The following is a 21,421-nucleotide window of genomic DNA, read 5'->3' as shown; positions in this document are numbered from 1 at the left end:
TAGTCACTTCCTTTACCCCACCCAGAAAGATATGTGCCCATAATTTGATGTGATAGATGGAGAGGGTAATTCTTTATTTTTTAATAAAAAATAACTCTTTTAAAATACTGAAAACTGCTGTATTGAATATCGTCTATGCAGGTTGTCAGTTTGACAGTATCTTAATTTTTTGTGCTTTATATACCATTACATACCACCAGAAAAAAGTCCTTGCTTTGATTTTGATTACATGCATTGTATTCCAAGATTCTTCAAGTAATTGCAGATGGCACTAACATCAAATCAGAATTGAAAAGTTCCACAATTAAATTATCTTTCTAGTATTTTAGTAAAGCAAATACTGTAATTGGTTATGAATAGTTTTAAGATGTGTGATTTTACTCTGATGACTGTAATGAAGTTATGAAGTGACAGTGCTTGGAACAGTAGTAGGCAGAAGCCAGCAGTCCTGTACATCATGCTCCATATAATGTTTTGTCAACTCACGACATGCCCTTCCCCCTTTCTGTAATGCAAGGCCTGGTTAAACTTATTCATGATTTCATATCGGTCATGATATACTGTAATTCAATTCTAAAGGGTTTTGACGATGGTAGTTTACACTTAGAATTATTCATTGTCAGGACTTTTTCCATCGTCTGTTCTTTAAAACCACGATGTTTCGGAGGCTGGTTCTCTCTCCGTCTTCAGGTGAGATATGATATACTATAGTTGAAAATCAGTGATAGATATCTACCTTCTACCCATTAGTTTGTTGGTGATCATTGTCATCTTTCCTAAAAGTGTTTGAGAAAGAAAACTTGTTGCTGACTTCACATAATTTTAATCAATTACAAAGCAATGTCTGTTACCATATTTACATGTATAGTATGATAGAGGTTTACATGGGCCCAGGCCTGGTAACACAGATGTTTGTATCTGGGCTAGATTTAGTTCAAATGATAACAGTCAAACTTTGTATAGAACATTTTGGGCTTTCTTGAGCCATTACTTTTATATAATTTTTTTTTATAGTTGTGCTCATCTTATGCTTCTGACACTACAGAAATAAATCCTACATACCTTCCTAATTTTCTTGAGATTTTCGTAGTTGCCCCCTCCTGGACATTGTTCGAGATAGCACCTTAAAAACTTGGCATTCTATATCTTTGCACCTTTTCTGAAATGCAAAAATAACCTCTGATGTTCTTGGTGTTGTTAAATAATTCAAAGATTACTGGTATTGATGCATTAGTAGAACAGCATATTAATGATATGGCAGAGCAGATTGTAAATATATTGGGCTTCATTTCGGCTGGAATAAAAGGAAGTCAGGCATAATTCGGGTACAGGTAATGTATTTATTTGAAGATAAACTTTTGGGCTCAGGCCAGACCAGGTGGAATTCTAATACAGTGAAACCTCGATGCATCGTTTTCGGCGGGGGTGGGAAATAAAAACGATGAATGCGGGAAAGCATTAAAAATTTAAAAAAAACAATGTCTCTCTTTCAAAGTTACTTCTTTTTACCAAAAAAGTCTTTAATGGACAACTGGTTTGTTGAAACTTTACGTTTTAGACCAAACAGAGCACTTTCCACGTTCAAAATGTTTTCTTCGTCACGTTCACTAATATTATGCGCATAAAAGAACGACTTCACTTTTGCCAATGCAGCGTGTGCTTCGGCAAAGTTCGGGCTCGCATTCGTCGTTTCTCCCTCTTCCTCACCGCTCCCTCAACCTTCGCGGACTATAACAGGAAAAATGGAAGTACTATTACTGCCGAACTCAACGAAACGTAGCTGTAGAAGACACGATATGAACCAGAAGAATGAAAAAGTTTCGCTCGCCTTTCCTTTGTACTTATAATAAAAGCATTTGTGAAGAAATTCAAACTGCACATGCCATCTGGCATCGCTGGAACGAAATATGAGTGCACCCAAATTAAAATCGTAAAATTTCTGACAATGGGCACCGCCATTCACTCCAACTATCACCCCTGCACCGCTGACCCCTCATTCCAAAATAATCTGTGCTGGTTGGGCGACATAACAGGTTACCGCTACTGTTTATTCCAAAAACATTGTGCGTCTTTCGGTATTAATTTATCTCTAAACCCAGCATTTTAAATTCTCAGAAACGATCATTGCGGGAAAATTGTGGGCCGGGACTAAGATTTTTGAACGATCGATGCGATAAAACGATAGTTCGAGGAACGATAGAAGCGGGAAAATGTAACATTATTTTATATGGGATGTATCCGGGACCGGACAAAACGGACGATGCATCCGGGAAAACGATAGTTCCGGGAACGATGGATAGAGGTTTCACTGTATTTCTGCTTATGCAGGCGACCTAAAGTGGTATCATTACAGGTATTAGGTGTATTTAATATTGTAACGTGGCACCGATGGGCAGACTGCTTGCACTGGAGGGGAGGGGCTGCCCTACTCCCCTTTGTGCCTAGTGGATGCAGGCCAGGGGTGTGGCCATCATGAAATTTTCTAGGACTCAGTGTTCCCTCGCTGAAGGGAAGGTTCAGGAAAGGGAACATGTGAGAGTCTTGGTCTGTAAAGTTTGAAGAACGGGCTGCCTCTCGAAGTGGTGGTGGAATAGTGAACAGTGGTGGACAGTGGGTGAACTAGCAAGATAGTGAGATAGTGACAGCAAGGAGCCATTGAGTGGTCCAGCATGGTGCTGAGAGCTAGGGCTGTGTGTGAAGAGCGCTGAGTTTGGGGACCGGAACAGCTCGACGGACAACATTTGTGGACAGTGCGAAGTTTGTGTCACAGACTTGAAGAGTTAGAGTTACAGTGACTGTGTTTTCTAAGTTGCCTGTGTGTAGACTACTGTAAATTGATTTTTAAATAAATCATAGTTGACTTGGAGCCCAAGTAGTAGTTGTCACAATATTGAATTATCTATTTGCAAAACTAACTTTACTTGTGCATACATGTCTCCTCATTTATTGCATCTCTAAGACTAAATATTGTGCTGGTCACACATTTCCACTTTTCAGTGTATATATGAGGATAGCTCAGTGAATAAGGTATGAGCTGGTCTACTGAGGTTTGATTCTTGGCAGAGACAGGTTTTTCTCTTCTCCGTCACTTGCAGACTAGATATGCTATCCAGTGGGTACCAGAGGCTTATTCCCCAGAGTATGGAGCTGACCACTTGCTTCAGTCTTCATACACCTTGTTTGTTGTGGTCTTCTAAGTTGTGTCAAAAATAGAGACAGTATGATCATCTGAAATATTGGTCCACACAGTTACAACCCAGAAGACCACGTTGGACATCTTCATTGCCTTTCAAACCTCTTATCTCATATACATGGCCTTCATGGTGCAATACTTTACCTTTTGCTCTTTAAAATATATGTTGTGTTGCAGAGCCGTTGGCAGGAGTGGCTTTTGCTGTTCAATCTGGACCATTCATTGGGCCCAAACTGGGACCTGTACCTGATTACAACACTGGTAGGAATATTGGGCATTGTGGTGTATTTCCGTCGTCCACAGCCACAGTAGGTGACAGTTGTATTTTTGAAGAAGCATCCAGTGGTTGGAAGAGTGCTACATGATTGTTATCACTGTAAAGTACCACAATTTTTTTCTGGCATAATACTGCTGTAACGTCAGGTTCCCGAGACACAAAACTATTGCCCTCACATTTCAGTTTCTGTTATAGGCTGTGATGCAAGGTCTTTGAATGTTTAAAAATTCATTGTTCATTCAGTCTGTGTAGTGTACAGTAATGAGTAGGAGGACATTTTTGGCAGGACTTGAACATGTTCATATGAAAAGGACATGATTGTGTGATGTGTTGATAAACAGTGTAAAGTGATTTAATTTGAAGTTTATTTAAGTGCTGTTTCTAAATTGTTGTACATAGTTTTATTGTATCATGTAGTATTAAGTGTGTTGTTATTGTTGTCTCTTGCTCTGTACATCAAATACAAGTGCTGTACCTGCACTCTGACTTGTCATACCACAATAGACAACAGTGAATTGAATGGAGAGACTTAGTAACTGCTCACTTGCTCCCTGTGCAGTAGCAGTATGAGTGTGAATGTTGAGCCAATAACAAAATAATCTGTGATTTTTTTTTTTTTCATTCTTATGGTGTTCTGTCTCTTTTCCAACCCTTCACAGTAGTTTCCTTACTGAAGATAAGTACAGTAATTATAAGATGGCTGTCTTCTGGGCTGTAGCACCATGTAGTCTGGTATAAGTTTACCACCATTTCAGGGGGGTCCTTGCTGCCTCCATCATCAGGGCAATCGCATGGACGTCTGAAATGCTGGTAATCTTATATCAGACTACATGGTGCTACAGCCCAGAAAACAGCCATCTTTGTACTCACCACAGTGAGAACTTCAAATCTTAAGAATCATAATTATTCCAGTGCAAAATTACACAACATTGAAAGGGAAAATATCAATACTTCAGACTGTTTTTATTGTAAATACACTTTTTAGTTGATATTAGTTACCTTTATTGCTGTATCAGTGTCAGTCATAAGGTGCCTCACTGATAGTAATGCTCATTATTATTGCAGTAAACATTGATATAACAAAAGTTTATTTGTACAAAATATTCTCTATCTAGTTTTCTATATAAATATATGGTTGATAATGAGGTGGAAGAACAAGCTATAAATCAGTTCTAGTATCCTTTCCCAGTAGGGTCCAGACTGTCTTGCTCTTCCTCAGTAAAAGTCACATTAAAGAGAGAAGTTCATTATAGTATCGAGATTTGAAACTGATCATGTGAAATCTTTTTCTATAGAAGGAAAAACATTCCATATACAGTGAAACCTCGATGCATCGTTTTCGGCGGGGGTGGGAAATAAAAACGATGAATGCGGGAAAGCATTAAACATTTAAAAAAAAACAATGTTTCTCTTTCAAAGTTACTTCTTTTTACCAAAAAAGTCTTTAATGGACAACTGGTTTGTTGAAACTTTACGTTTTAGACCAAACAGAGCACTTTCCACGTTCAAAATGTTTTCTTCGTCACGTTCACTAATATTAAGCGCATAAAAGAACGACTTCACTTTCGCCAATGCAAAACTCGGCAAAGCTTCGGGCTCGCATTCGTCGTCTTCCTCTTCCTCACCGCTCCAACCCCCTTTGCGGACAATAACAGGAAGAATGGAAATACTATTACTGCCGAACTCAACGAAACATAGCTGTAGAAGACCCTGAACCGCTGGAAACGAGATGAACCAGAAGAATGAAAAGTGCCGCCAGCCTTTCCTTTGTACTTATAATAAAAGCATTTGTGAAGAAATTCACACTGCACATGCCATCTGGCATCGCTGGAACGAAATATGTGTGCACCCTAATTAAAATCGTAAAATTTCTGACTGAGCACCGCCATTCACTCCAACTATCACCCCTGCACCGCTGACCCTCATTCCAAAATAATGTGCTGGTTGGGCGACATAACAGGTTACCGCTACTGTGTATTCCAAAAACATTATGCGTCTTTCGGTATTAATTTATCTCTAAACCCAGCATTTTAAATTCTCAGAAACGATCATTGCGGGAAAATTGTGGGCCGGGACTAAGATTTTTGAACGATCGATGCGATAAAACGATAGTTCGAGGAACGATAGAAGCGGGAAAATGTAACATTATTTTATATGGGATGTATTCGGGACCGAACAAAACGGACGATGCATCCGGGAAAACGATAGTTCCGGGAACGATGGATAGAGGTTTCACTGTAGTACTTTTATCAGGAAGGCCTACATAAGTGTACGTTCTGTTAAAAGGAAATATGTGAAATAATTTTACCGTTACTGACTACTTGAAGTGAAGTGGGTGAACATTACTGGCAGGGATGCTCTAATTATCTGCCTCCGAATAGCTACAAGGTGCTGCCTGTATGCCCGTGGGCTACAGGAAGTTGAACAGAGTGGAAATGAGCTCCTATACAGTAGCCTATTACTGAAAGCATTTAATTGAAAGGTTGACCGATGTATGGGGCATGCAGGAGTAGAACAACAGTGCCAGTGATTTGTGCTGGAACAGTCTGGTAGGTTAGATACATGATTCATTTCATATTCAAAACTCCTTTCTTCACTAGACAAATTTGACTTGGTCTTGTGATTAATGTGATCTAATTCCATCTGTGTACCTATGTTACAGTCTTTAGATGTACTCATATTTCTTTGACACCTTGTAAAATTCTTTCTAATCCTAGCTCTACCACTGTCATTCCCATCACTTGGTGTCACTGATGGCAAAGACATGGAACTAATGTAGTTTGTTTCTGTCTTAAGGAGTGGGGATTGTCTGTGGTAAGAAGCACTGTCTGCAGCCACCCACAACTCATTGTGCACAGTGTTGAGGGTGTCATTTTGTTCTGCATGTGGAGCAGAAGTTGTGATATTCAGTTGACGTCCCTTCTCTAGCAAGAGGGTTGCCTGACTCAGGTTGTGTACCAGTGCACTGGCCTCTCTGAGGAATGCTGCTAGGTCCAGCTTTCCCTCTATCTTCCTGTCTCTGAGTTCCTTTACATCTATTATACTCCAGCTCTGATGGAATTTCCTGTTATGCCACCTCTGACTTTTTGGCTGAGATGACTGTCTGCTGCAAATAGATCAATAGATAATGCTTGAGAATTGTACAAGGTAACAATATTTTTTATGCTCAGGAAACAAACAAATCTTCAATGGCTGTATTGTGTGTGTGTGTGTAATATCAAGTGGCTCTGAGACTTTCTATGTTGTTGATTTTGATCTGAGGTGTGACCCCTGTGTATTCATATAGGTGGTTACCTGCATTTTAGAGAAATGTATCAACTTTGTCTTTACCCAAAGACCATAATTAACATTTTCATTCTCTTGAGAATCCCACATCTCATTTTCCCTCCCCAATGTTCCCTAATGGTAAGCCAAAGTGTAAAATAGTGCTGAACATGTTCCACAAATGTTTTCAGTATGGGGTGTTAAATAAGGTGTGATTGTAATTTGTATTCTAAAGTTTATATTGTTTCTGCTTCATTTCACTTACAGTCAGCTAATGTACTTATTCCTTTATCAAGTTTTTGTTTTGTGTTTCAGATTTTATAATTTTCAAATAATTTAGCAAAAAATTAATTTTACTAACATGCTGTAAATTTAGTTTGTATATTATTGAACATATGAACCCATATCTATTAAAAAAATAAAAATGCAGAGATCTATGTCAAATTCCAAGAAAGAAAGATTATGGTTTCAGTAAATGAATGAAATTTAATTTAAGGAATTGAAATAATTTCACTTCATTGAAACAAACTATTAATTACCTAGCCACGATTTGTTCTTTTATTTATTTTATACGACCCATTCTTCAGTGCCTGAGCAGTGCAGGTCCCAACTTTTTCATTGGCTTGATCTATGGACATTTGGTAGGACTCCTTGGACAAGGGATCGGCCTGTCGCAAGGCCTCTGCCTGTACACAGGACAGCACAACACAGAAAGACACAGATAAACATCCATGCCTTGATTGGGATTCGAACCCACGATCCCAGTGACCAAGCGGCACAAAGCCCACGCCTTAGACCACGCAGCAACTGTGATGGCACCTAGCCATGATATCTCTCCAAATTGAAAGTAAAACATAATTTATTTTTAACCTCATGCAGAACAATTCCTTTTAAAATTACATCATAATTTACAAATGCAGATACGAGTACTGTTTTCCAAGTGATGTGTTAAGTCTGTAATAAGTATTAATTTTTCCTGCATTTGAAGAAAACTTTGTTCAGTTTCTTTTTATGGAAAATGGAGAATCTAATGCTTTTTTCAGTGTATTTTTCGGCATATATGAGAAAATAAGAATACAAAATTAAAATAACCCTATTTTATAACACTCGCTCCAAAGACCAAGAAAGACCAGAGTTTTAGTGCTGTAAAACATATGATTCCTTACTTTTGAGTAAAGGAACAGGATAGGTAGTTTCAAATGTACACAAGTCCAACACCACAAAAGCAGTGCTCTTACCTCTCAATAGTGTATCTCCATGGCTCAGTGGAAATAACATTGAATAATGAGTTCTTTGTGATCTTACTGAGTTGGACTTGTGATGAGTCATACAAGTTATGGTCAGATGCAAACACCATCTCTGTGTGCAGTGCCCCACGACCACTTAAATCAGACCATGACACACACTTCTTCTTAGTGTCTTTAGTTTCTTGGACTAAACAGTTTTCCTCCTCTATTATGTTGTATGGAAATACATCTTTGCCTTTACCAAGAATGAGGTTCTTTATCTCTGTCCAGTGTTGGCTGCCTGAAGCCACTGTTTCTTGAACTGGAATCACAGTTGCAGTAGGGAGACATGGGGCATCCTCATCATCAGAGAAATTCTCCAAGTCCAACAGCACAGATGCAGCTGTACTGCTAGCAGCCTTGCCTGTTTGTGACCCCTCACTGGAAGACTCTGTGATCTGTCTGTTGGTCATTTGCTGGGATGTTGATTGATAACAAGCAGATTTGTGTATGGAATTGGACTTCACTTCTGCCCTTCCTTGTGAAGCTGGCACCTTGCTTCGTGCCCCAGTTCCTTGCATCTCGTCACCAAACTGTGATTCCATGGTACACTGAACATCATCATCAGTAGATCTCTGTTCCATATTTTTATCCGTCTGTACTGCCACAGTTTCTGATGGTTTGCTACTGCACCACTGAACTGGCTTCATAATTATTGGTTGTGGTATATGACCTGAGATAAAGACAGCAGTATAATCCTCCAAGTGTAAGGTTGAATTGGACAGCTGCAGCAATTTAGGGTAAGCTCCAAGTGGTGAAAAATGCCATATAGTTGTGCTCGGTGGCTCTGTTATTCCAGTTTGAGTGCCAACATGTACTTGCAGGTTCATTGAATCATATTGAGTGCCTTCTGTTTTAGTACTGTGTGCTGGTAGAAACTTGCTATTATCATTACTATTGTATGAATGTGTAAGTGGTATGTTACATTGCCTGCAAGTTATCCTTTTGGTCTCGAATAGTGTTGATGTATTCTGACTGCATTTTCTTATATCTGTGTTGGAACCACTCCCTGCTGTAGGTTGAATTGAATTTTTGTGTAACATACAAGTGCTGTCCTCTGTACTGTGCTTGTACAATTCTGGAGTTGTCTGCAACATTTTGTCTTTGCAGTATTGCCAGTCATAATTGTGTTTTGTGTGTGCCACAGATGCCTCACAACATGGAATGTGAGGATATGTCATTAGATCTGGTAAAGTAAAAGATTTGTAGGATTCACATACAGGTAACTGCCAGGTTCTACAAGGTGATTTGACATTTCTGCATGAACAGGTGTCTGGAAAAGAAATTGTTACACCTGGATTATTTTCTGTTTTCTCAGTTAATGCCATAGGTTCACTGGAAGAATATGAACTGTCATAATCACCAGATGTTACTTCATTACTGTCACTGTATTCACTGTTCTCTGTAATAGTGTACAAATTATGATCAGTTAGCTGTAAAGGTTTATTTTCTCTGATGATTCCTTTGTCCATGTCTGATGGTTCACATCCACACATATTTGAGTCTGCCTGTTGCTGTGTATCTTTATGAAGACAAGATGATGGTTGATTGAACTTGGCCACTTTTGTTGGCTGATCAGTACATTTATGTTCACATATGTCCACCTGTCTGGGACTCACCATGTCATTTGAACAAACAGTGAAACAGTCTGGTTCCAAATCTATATCATTCTGTACCAAGCTTTTGATGTGTTTCTGATGGGAACATGTTTGTGTTGAGATGCTTCTGAAAGTTTGATCTTGCTCATTGTCAACTACGTTGGTCTTGAATTGCTTTCCAGATGAGATGCTGATGACATTCCAGAGAGAAGGTTTCTCTTCTTCTGTAGTGTCCATCTCATGAGTAGAATCCAGACTATCATCAGAAAAGCTGTCTTCATTTGGGAATTTGGTATCGTTTCTGATCGACGGACTGCTCCATGATGGTCCCTGTCTGATACTAAGATCAGTGTAACTGGTGAACAAGAATCTCCTGTTTGTAAAGAACATATGAGGGCCATAGTATGGCTCCTCTGTGCTCACAGCCACTTCTTTCACACGCAACACATGGACATCAAAGTCAGTCTGGGCCTCCACATCACGTAAATGTCGCATCCTGCCCCGCTGTGCATGAAGGGCTTTTTTGCTAAGTTCTTGAAGTCTTGTTCGTGCTCGTTGGCACAACTTCAGTTCATCAGGCTCTGCATCATTGTCTTTTTGATTATTCTCCTGCTCTGGCACCACCCCTGCAGGTTCAGGCTTCATCTCCACCTTCTTCCTGGCACTATAAAGTCTCTTGGTTACAGCTGCCACAATTTCAGCTCTTCTTGCATCTTTCTTTTTTTTCATTATCGTTTCACTCAGAGAGCTTATGTCTCCAATGCTTGACTTCCTTTCTGTTGAAGCCGTGGATGCTGATGAGTTGACACTTGATTTCCTTTCAAAGGAAGGATGTTGGCTAGAAGTCATACTGTTGTTGGATTTCTGCCCATTCAATCGGTCGGTCTGCTCTCGTTTTATCTTGTACATGTTAGATATTCCAAACACACGGTGCAACTTTGAGTCAACACCTTTTGTGGAAATGAGGGAATTTTCTGAGTTGCTCTGGCTGAGTCCTGCAAGGAAGAAGGAAATTTAAATTTAAATTTGTTGTCCTTTGTTTTTAAAATATGGCAGAATATTACTTTGATGAGTTTATGTTTGGTGGAATACATAGTTTTAGATACATTTGAAACTTATATAACTTGTTTCTTTGTTTTAAAACAAATAAGTGCTTCCTCTTGTATGCATTTGAGTCTGCTTCTGCTTCTAAATGGAACTCTTTGACTTGGCTATAGCAAGACCGCTTTCAACTGAATCCATGTGTGTGTGCACGTGCATATGTGTGCTTGTATATAAATACAAGATATAATTCTTTCCTGTCCTGATTAGTTTTTGGTAGTCATATTGTGAAAGATAGCTGAACCTTAACCCTTGTGGCTAAATCATAGTTTGTAAGGTGTGGGCTACCAGCAATTTTTTGAAGAAGACAACAGTGATAAAAAGTCATATTTGAGATTGTGTCAAGTTTAATTACAATTTTGTGGTCAATAAATCTGTTGCCTTCACTATAAGTGTGGTTTTCCTCAGTCCCAAAAATATTATTCTCAAATCAAATCTTTCCATCTGATCACAATCCTTCTTATGCCAGATCTCAGAAATAACCATATTTAAAATGACCCTCTTCTAATTTAGAAAACAATTTCTTTGTTACCTTTTCCTTGCAGAGGAAGACTGGGCTGTAAATTGAAAAGGAAGACAAGGAAGGATAAAAAGAAAAGAATAAGCCCAAAATCATCCCAGTTGTGCCACTTGGAGAAAAGGCACATGAAACATTAAGCAATGAGTGTATACTTTTGTGAGGCCGCTGGCATTGGACTCCATTTCTGCGGGTTGGAAATTTTATTAAGCACAACTAACCCTCAAATGGTTGACTGCGTTATGGAGGAGAAAAGTTGATTGAACCTATCTTTGTATGCATGTAAAGCAGTAACAAAGAATTCTACAGTTCTTTTATGAGGGAAAGGAAATGTTTACACGATGCATTAACATATTAGGTAAATACATTAAGAATATCATAATATTGTTCAAAATATGAATCTAATGGTAGCTAAATATGTAAATATGTGTGATGTTCCTTCCAATTAGAAGTAATCTTGTGGAGAAACAGCTTAAGGAATGGTTTCAAGTGGTAAAGTAAACTCTTCTGAACAGTGTGTAATTTATTTCATAACTGTGTAATTTAAATGAGGCCAGCAGGGGATACAGGGACTTAAAAGGCTGGTACTTTAAAGGTTAACATGCATTAATATTTGTTGATAGTCCTGAATTAAAGTATATCATAGGGGTTTATATATACCACTGGTGCAGCTGTATCACAGACCTGATGACTCAGTGTTATTAGAACTGCTTCCACCAGATGATAGGATCTCATGTGATCCGTATTGTTGGCTATTCTTGTTGGCTCCCCCACTGTGGCCACTTAGAAGTCTTCTGGAATCTGCTGCAGGTTTAGTGTATACCAGGTCACATGAGCTGAATGTTCTTCTTAGTTTTGTACTTTTGTTAGGTTCATCCATGCTGCTTTCCACATCCATAATGGGAAGTAGAGTGTCCTTTGATGTTAAAATGTGGCACATGTTGGTGGGCTGTATCTTACCTGCTGATGGTTTCTGGGTCTTCTGTTGTTTTTCAGCTGTAAATATGATAGGGATAGTGTTTAGTGACTTCTGTTATATAGTACTCTGTGCTTAAAATCTTGTTCCTTCTTTCATATATTCTTTTCACAAACTGCACAAAACTGAACACAGCTGTGTGGTATGTACGTATGTCAGTGACACTTAGTACTCATAGTTTACATGAAGAGGTATCAGATGAATTTTATTTTGGTCTGTAATAGTCCACCATAGACCATATTTCATATTATGCCCAAATTTCTCAAAGATAGTTGTACATGGTGTGATATGTAGATCTCATAAAGTGTTTAAGTCCTGATAACGAACAGTTTTAAGTGTAAATTTCCGTCGTCAAAACCCTTTAGAATGTATAATTTTTTTTGTAAACATTTTTCAGTATGAGGTAATTTAAATATAAAGAAAAAATTGTTTATGATTGTGTATAACTTACTGTAGTGTGGTTTGGTTGTGTCCACATTTAAATTGTATAATATGTGATTGTTTTTCTGTAACAGCTGCAACTGTTATATAATTATTTGTTATCTATGATTTTCTGGGTTGTGATATTGTATATCACATATATGTTTATCGTTTATCAATGTTTTGGAGGGTAAATGACAGAGGCAAAATGATATCACACAGAATCACAACCGAGAAGACCACATCTGACATTTTAACTGCTGTAAGAACCTCCAGTAGTATACAGTTACTTTCCTGGAAGGAAATGAATAAAATACGAGTATAAAGAGTTTAAAAACAGCAGTTAGAATGTTTTTATTTTATATAGAATGACAGCCTTTTTTTCAAGATTTCACGTTTTTTTACCAGTAGTTTCAGTTGGCTTAAGCTTCTGCTCCTCGTATGTAGCTGAGAGGTTAAATTTTCCATCCTCACACGAGCACACCCAATTGAGACGTGATGTACCCTGTCCCATAGCTATGTAGTCTGAAACAGATATGAGTAGTGTTTTTGAAGACTTTAATAACTTCATGTAAGTAGCTTTTGGTTGCATAAGTCATAGGCCATATTTACTGCATTAAAATCTTTGAAACGAGATGGAAGAATTGATTGATTCGTGAATAAATTACCAACTAATTCTAAAAGGAAACTGTTTTTCCATGTAGCAAATCAACTTAGTTATGTTCTACACAACTTATGTAAGTTTCATTAAAAAATATGAGCTGTTCATTTTTACCATTATTTCAAAATAATGTCTTTGCAGAGATTAAGAAGGGAAACCATCAGTTTGAGGCTAGTCATGAAAGAACTGAATAGCCCATGTTTTTCACATCATTGTAAAACATTAATGGAGTTCTGTTTACAGGAACGTGAATATGAATGAAATACTTGAAATGCCATCTAATTAATTTCATATTGTCATGACAAAATGACTGATATTTCATAAGGTGACAGCTAGGTACATCTCATCTGAGGCCAGGTAAACAATAATGGCAAGATAATAAATGATAAATTATGGTATACGTTCACTAGAATCCAAATAAATTCCTTTTGTGGTATGTTGCATATGACAAAATTTTGAAATATACATCACTTTTCCAGAATTTCACACGTTCAGTCTATATGTTAGCAGATTTTTTTTATTTTTAGGATTGAAGGAATATATAAATTACAGATTCTTAATTTTATACAATCAATTGCTTATTTTGTTTCACAATTTTAGGACATTAGTGGTACTAGTAGTACATTCTCTTCAAAAAATTGTATGGCTGTCATGTCGGTATTATTAATAGGGCATTAAAGTGTAAAAAATGAGGGGGGTGGTCTGACATTCGTACCAGATTTTATGAAAGTATGTCGGTTCAAGTGTTATTGAGTTCTGCATGGTCAAGGTCAAATATTTTTTCCAACAACCAAGACTGGCTTTGGTTCCCTCTAATGTACAGTCTGTCACACGTCGCTTTATTGTGGTGCAAGTCTCAGTGCTGGAACCATTATTATTGGCATGTGTTGTGAATGACAAGTTCGTGCTGTGTTCTGTTGATGATCTATACATGGCGGATGCTTTTTAACGTTTGTGTGATCACACGCCAGGCAGCGCTATCAGGCCCCAGAATTGGCTAACCTCACGATATCCATTACGATTTGTATGCTGTTCACAAGGTGAAATTCAGTCACCCCTTTACCATGGAAACAAATATATTCCAAGCCATTTTTAAAGATGTAATAAGAGGGTGTCAACATCAGATAGAATACTGGTGCCCCCTCCCCATGCCTCCAAATAAGAAAATTATATATTTGAGGTTTGCTAATAAGAAATTTCCAACATTTTATAGAACGCGAATGTTCATTACCGTGTTCACTGGTCCCTATCATAAGACAGATGAATCCAATTCATACCGCTCCATCCTATGTCTCACCGTGTGAGCGAAATGTAGAGATGCTGAATGGTCAAGCAAGCTTACAGTTACCATTGGGTTTTAAAGGGGGGTGTAGGTGGCCATGACCTTGAGTGTTATTTAAAAGTTTCAGGGTTTTCGTTGGACCGCATGTTTGATGGCGACTTGTAGTACATTATACATCATAGGGCCTATGTGTCTTTCGTTATGACAGATTTGCTAAAGTTATGATGCACGTGGTGCTGGTGTAAGAATCTTTCAGATTTCTTTGGTTCTGTGCCGGTTTCTCAGTTGATTAGCGTAGTTATTCCTATAGCTCCTTTATTTCTAAAAGGACGCCGGGTGATGGGACCATTGAAAAAATTTAACCTATGGAGGTGGGTTAGATTAGAACTGCGAGGATAAATGGGTGACCGAGGAACAAGTGCTACAGGCACCAGAAGGTAGGTGCAATCACATTTTGGCCTCTCATTGTATGAGACTTTACTTTGTATGTAATTTTTGGTGTATTTATTTATGTTCTGAACAACATTTAAATGTTGTTTTAAGGGATGTACTGTAGCATCGCCGAGTGAGGATAAATGAAAACACTATAAAGGCTACACAAAACTCACATTGTCGTATCTGACGTTCAGCATATCTCGGTTATCATGGTCCAGAATCAAACAAGGCAATTTTAGTAGTCAGATATCCATTTGATACCACTTTGCTCTATTAATCTTCTCTCATTACTTCAGGTGAGCGAAATTTTATTTAAGTACTTCCTTCATTTCTGAGTATTGCCCACTTTATTCATATCTAAGACATGGGCAGGCAATATAGATCCATGGGTCGGAAGCGACCTGCGAAAAAATTAAATCCGATTCATGGCGATGTCAGATAATACGGACATTTGCATTCCCTTCTTCAGTGTAGAAGTGCGGTAGTCGCATAATAATCTGCATCTCGTATATCAGAGGTGGGCAATTATTTAGCCAGCGGTCAGATAGGAGCGGTTCGTGTCAAGTTTGAAATACGCAGATGGTTTAAATTAGATCTAGAATTTTGGACACACTTGTCAATAATTCGTATTACCGTACCTGTTTCAGACCATCAACTATTTATAAACTTCAAGAAAACCTATGACTCATTTAAAAGAGAAGCTCTTTATAAGTTTTTTCTTGAATTCGGTGTATTTAAGAAGTTAGTCAGGCTATTTAAAACGTGGTCTGATACATTTCGTATTCAGAATAGCCTGAAACAGGGAGATGCTCTATCGCAGCGGCTCTTCAATTTTGCCTTAGAATGTGCCATCAGGAAATTCCAAGAAAATCAGGGCAGTTTGGAATTGAATGGGTCACATCAGCTTTTGGTCTATGCTGATATGTGTTGGGTGATAATACAAATAATCTGAAAGCAAACATAGAAACACTCTTAAGTGCTAGTAGGGATATTGGTCTAGAAATAAATGCAGAAAAGATAAAGTATAAGATCTTTTCTCGGCATCGGAATTCAGGACAGAACCAGAATATACGGATAGCTAATGAATCATTTGAAACTGTGACAAAAAATCAGGTATTTTGGGACAATACTAAGAAGTTGTAATGACATCCATGACGAGATCAAGAGCAGATTAAATTAAGGGAATGCTTGCTATTATTGAGTCCAAAATCTTTTGCCCTCCCATCTCTTATACAGAGTGTCCTAGGAGGAAAGGTCAATATTCTGGGAAGTCATAGTATCGGTCATTCTAAGCCAAAAAGTCTATATGTACATGTACATGTACATGTGGTTTCCGAGATAGAGCTATTTCACTCTTTGTTTTACTGATTTGTGCTACAAAACCGAAATAAAAATCTGTGATAAGTCAACAAACGATTTTGAGATCGTGCAGAATGACACAACATCCCCATCAAATTTTATCCAAATCAGTCCAGTGGTTCTCGAGTTGAATGGACTGGACAGACGGTCGGATGGACGGGCGGAGAGACTCGGCCAGCCCATAAGCGTTCTCGCTATGCACTTGGTGCAAACTGTATATGCAGGACTCACACCACAGATTTTATGCAGTTTGTGAGAGGAAGAACAGATCAAAGGCGCGTGCGCGGGAGAAACTGAGGGACTGAATACCAACACTCTTACACATGCTGAATAAAACAAACCAGGTTGGTTACACAAATACGTAAGCAACAACTTTGCTGCCTGTGAATTTTCCGCTCTTGGCAAATAATTTTTCACATTTATTATCGAACCCGCGTTGAACAAACTCGGCTTTGAGGAGGGTTAACTGTGTCTCAAGAATGGAGGGCTGTCTAGTAACACCTTACAATGGTTTCTTTAGGCTTTCTTTTTTTTCGTAAAAACGCTAGTGTACGCACTTGGTCGCCGTACTGAAAGGAGAGGCGGGAACAAACAATTTAGGTACATAAGTTATTTTGCCAAACTGGGTCTCCAACTCGAAGCCTTTTGAGCTGGCATTTGAGAATTGTTATGAAAAGCTTATTTCTGCGTGATATGCAGTGGTTATAATATTTATGATTTTCCAAAAGTGAAGTAATGCTGTAACAATATTGTAAAGGCATCGGTGCAATAAATATTGAAATGGCAGTATGTTTTCCTTTTATGCAGACACAGTCACTAAAGTGGCTGCCTACGGACCTGAAGATTTGGGTTCAAATCCCGGCATGGGCAGAGATCACTGTAGTCACCATCACGTCCAGGCCAGCTCTGGGGCCCAAAATGTCTCTTTTGCTTTTGTGTACCAGGGGCTGTTTTCTCATGGGTAGAACAGCCGAAGCGTTAAGCGAAACTCATATCCTCACGGGTAGAGATTAAGAACGTTCGTGGAGCTTAACCTCCAATCCCTCACACTTCTTTATGACATGGCTCTTATCCAAGGGACTTCTTCATCGATAGGCTGTTTTTCTTACACTGAAGAGGTTTCGTTGTACAGAAGACGGATTTGGAGATGATGAAACTATATTATGAGCAGTACTTAATGGGCTTAAATCAGCAGGTTTGGAGGTTTATGGCGGTCAATCTGGGGAAGTGAAGGCAGCAGGATCATTAGCAAAACTTCCTTTATTTATTTCTCTTCAGCCGTTTTATCCGAGGTTGAAAGAGTTTTAAGTCAGCAGCTACCTCATTCTTCTTCAAGAAACTAAAGAATTGGGTAATTGTGACACGCCAAGTCGTAACTTACTGACAGAGACTCCAGTAAAAAAAAAGTAAAGTAAAGCTGTCCCATTATGCGCCATGTAGGCGCTTGGGGGTGAGGTTTTATAGCTCCTGCTCATTCTTGACCTCGACACCAGATGGGGTGAGTGGTCAGCATCACGCCCGGGCCGCGCTTTACCCCCGGGAAAGGACGCCGGTACCCATTGGACAGGAGGCTGGGTGGGCTCCAGAGCCGGTCTGGACGCAGAGTCTAGAGGAAAAATCCTCTGCCCCCGTCGTCCAGTCCGTAGCCAGTCACTATACTCCAGCCAGCTGCTAATCTCTAGTGGAGTTCAAATGGGAACGCAGAGGGTAAATAGGGGACTTTTCAAAGAAAGAAAATCCCATATGTGCATATGTGTCCACGCGCGCATAAAAACCTATATTAATATTTGAAAATGCAGAAAGCACCGTGGAATTTCGTTTAGTCACTACAGACCGGTCCGTTGCAGATATTTCCTGTTATATATCGGTAGCCATTTTTTTTACACAGATATACGTTTCTTGAATTTATTGTTCACGCGATATCCAAGCTTCCGATCAACATAAACAATTGCTTGCAGTTCCAAGCATCTATCCAATATTAAAGCAGCTTCCACATTTAAACAAGTCAGCGATTCAGTGACGACTTGGATCAAAACCGGGTCGGGATCGGCCTATTCTCCTCGTTAATCGTGGCCGTAACACGCAGTTTCCAAAAGCAATTTTTCAACAACTTGACCGATTTTCGATAAACTTGGTATGTCATGGCACTGGTAGCCAACTCACGTTCCTTTTAAATTCTTTACCGTCGTTGATGCTAGAGGCCATGTGAGCTTCTATTGTATTAGAGTTAATTACTAGAGGACCTTGAACCGTTTAATTACACAAGGAGGGGTTTCTTAGGTTGTTTCATCTTATACAAAATTTTATATGAAACCCTCTCAAGCAGAAATAAATAAATGTTTGTTACATATGCAACTAGTGTTCCTATGGACATTTAAAAAATTATGAAAATGTCTATATTTTGTCATTACTAAGGCCAGGGTGAAAAGATACATATTTTTCTCGTGAACTACTATTATATTTACCAATAAATATTACAAAACGTGAGTTTATGAAGATTAACAACATAATATGTTAATAAAGTCTTCTCGGGCAAACAGCCGTGTTAGATGTTGATTAATCGCCGACGTTTCGAGGACCATCTCTGCCCTCACTTTCAAGGCTGTCGACTGTGTGGCTCGTAGCGCGAGCTAGTTTAAATGTCCAAGACGCGGCGTTTGATGGGGGAGTGAGGAATGTGTGTCTTTGTACTGCTGGAACTCTATGCTGCCGAAGTAAGTTGATTACCGGATTCCATTATCGCCCAAGCGTGAAGCCTCCTTCTGTGTTGAAGGTACTTGGGTTCTCGACAGCCTCTTTTATTTTGCGGTCCATATATCCTGTTATCTTCTCGAGGACCGTCGTGTTGACGAAATCGATGTTGTGCCCTGTCTCGAACCTATGTTCCGTCACCTCAGATTTCTCTGGCTGGACGAACCGTATATGCCTTTTATGCTCCGTACATCTGGCTTCGATACGTATATCTGCCCGTCTCTCCGATGCAGACCTTCCCGCACTCACATGGTATGTGGTATACACCCGCAACTTTTAGGCCTAATTTGTCCTTGATAGGTCTCGGCATTTGACTGTTTTTCTTCATTGGGACGTGGATGGTCCTGATGTTATGTTTTGCCAAGATTCTGCTAATTCTGTGGGAAATCGCTTGTTGGAACGGTATCATCGCTATGCGGTTACTGTATCCGATCTAACACGGCTGATAGCCCGAGAAGACTTTATTAATGAAAGCCGCCGTGAAAGCTTCATATCATATAACATAATATGTTGTTAATAATTTTTAAATGACCACAGGAAAACTGTTTGCATATTAAACAAACATTTCTTCACACTCTGAACATTAAAGAAAACAAGCAGCCATGCATTCATAGGTCAATGATAATGTGTTACACCGATTTATATTTATAGTGTGTCATATTAGGCCAATGAGCCGGGATAGCTCAGTCAGTATAGTGACTAGCTACTGGGCGATCGGGGTTCAATCCCCGACAGGGGCAGAGGATTTTTCCTCTAGCCTCTGCGTCCACACCGGCTCTGGGGCCCACCCAGCCTCCTGTCCAATGGGTACCGGGGCCCTTTCCCGGGGGTAAAGCCGGCCGGGGCGTGATGCTGACCACTCACCACCATCTAGTGCCGAGGTCAAGGAAGAGAGGAGCTATACCTCCACTCACCCCAAGTGCCTGTATGGCGTATAGTGGGACAACCTTTACTTTACTTTACGTATTAGGCCAGTCTCCTTTAGCTCAGTCAACTGGGTGCGCCATTGCTGCAAACGGCATGCAGATTTGTTGACGTGTAGCAAAAACATTGACACGTGTTTTTTTCAAGACATTTTCCCTGTACCGGAAAATATCTAGCTTTAATAGACCTATTTGTTTAAATTTATTCCTTTTTGGTATCTGTGTTTTATTAGTGTTGCATATTTTTGTCAGTGTTCGCCTGTCGTAGGGTTTTTCTGTTATCAAACGCTCTAATAAAGGAACTGATTAAGTTGAATTATTGTTAATCTAACTTACTTGATGTATCTATATTATTACTACAAATATACTAATGTATTTAGCAAAAAAATTTCTTTGTGAATGGGCGTCCTCTGCACTCATGTATTTTATATTCCCTTTGTTATTACCTTTCTATATTTATTACTGTGTTCATGTGCTCGTCTCTGTGCTGTATCTGTAATTGGTCTTCTGGCTGTTGATACAGCACACTAATAATAAATAATTTAATTGAATTATTATTTGTTGTTGTTGTTGCATTCAGAATGTTACCAGCAGTCGATCCTGTTGACGTAAGAGATAAGGTTCATAAGTTTTCTTGGAATTATTTTTCTATTTTGCCGTAAAATAAAAATCTGATGTTGCAAGGAACCCAGATGTATACCTAAGTAGGCCATGCAACTTCGCTATTTGCATCCGTGACCACATTTTGCATGTACTACAACAAACAGCAGCAGTAGTATGTTCAGAAGCTCTGAAAGGGCTCGTACATTGATGGATAGCCCTTTCTTTTCCAAAACTTCACACACATTTCTAATTTCTCTGTCGAAAGTATATTTTAATCAGTGGCGAATGATCTGGTCTGGCTACTAATGCGCCGCCAGGTCATTATTTTAAGATTCTATCTACAATACATTTATTTTTGTTTCTGGCGAAATTAACATTCGCTGTACCTGAACATTGGAGAAGGTTGAGGTGGAATTATTATGTGCGCTAACCCCTTTCTTCAAATTTCCGTATTATTACTTAGCAGAGAAATGTTAAACCTATAATCTTCATTAACACAATACCGCCTCGTTTACATTGTAATAATTTCGATTGTTTCAGGTTTACAAATTTACATTTCTGCAACAACATGCCAGTTGTAAAATTTATTTCATGCTGTTTTTAAAATTAAATAATATTGAGACTTCGGGTTCTATCGGAGACGAGTATGAAGATGGCTGTCTTCTGGCTTGTTGAGCATCGCTGTCTAGCAGAAGTTCAACAAAATTTTGGCATACGAGAGGAGTTTCCTGCCTCCATTATCATAGAAGAGACTACACTGTTCAACAGCCCAGAA

At 38.9% G+C, this 21,421-nt stretch overlaps 2 protein-coding genes across 6 annotated transcripts in view; one reads left to right on the top strand and one right to left on the bottom strand.

The window, feature by feature from the left end:
• The window catches only part of LOC110838753 (protein sel-1 homolog 1), a 31,805-nt gene extending 27,729 nt beyond the window's left edge, over positions 1-4,076 (top strand). For both annotated transcript variants that reach the window (XM_087358148.1, XM_087358147.1), the window contains exon 12: positions 3,371-4,076. In XM_087358148.1, the coding sequence (XP_087214274.1) occupies positions 3,371-3,505 (135 nt within the window). In that variant the 3' untranslated portion in view covers positions 3,506-4,076. The remainder of the gene's footprint in view (positions 1-3,370) is intronic.
• Positions 4,077-4,414: 338 nt separating this feature from the next.
• LOC110838752 (uncharacterized) overlaps positions 4,415-21,421 on the bottom strand; it is a 35,101-nt gene continuing 18,094 nt past the window's right edge. For 2 of the 4 annotated variants that reach the window (XM_087358144.1, XM_087358146.1), the window contains exons 2-5: positions 13,038-13,157; positions 11,921-12,232; positions 7,973-10,613; positions 4,415-6,576 (exon numbers count right to left, since the gene is read on the bottom strand). In XM_087358144.1, the coding sequence (XP_087214270.1) occupies positions 5,781-6,576; positions 7,973-10,613; positions 11,921-12,232; positions 13,038-13,146 (3,858 nt within the window). In that variant the 5' untranslated portion in view covers positions 13,147-13,157 and the 3' untranslated portion in view covers positions 4,415-5,780. Of the gene's footprint in view, positions 6,577-7,972; positions 10,614-11,920; positions 12,233-13,037; positions 13,318-15,183; positions 15,326-21,421 lie in introns of those variants that run through there. The other 2 variants (XM_087358145.1, XM_087358143.1) reach the window with 2 other exon arrangements.

The sequence above is a fragment of the Zootermopsis nevadensis genome, unplaced genomic scaffold (genome assembly GCF_977971745.1).
Source record: "Zootermopsis nevadensis isolate Lab colony 2312 unplaced genomic scaffold, Znev_1.0 Znev_ptg000029l, whole genome shotgun sequence".
Taxonomy (NCBI): Eukaryota; Metazoa; Arthropoda; class Insecta; order Blattodea; family Termopsidae; genus Zootermopsis; species Zootermopsis nevadensis.
Note: the sequence above shows the minus strand (reverse complement) of the source record. Positions and strands in the feature narration are given on the sequence as shown.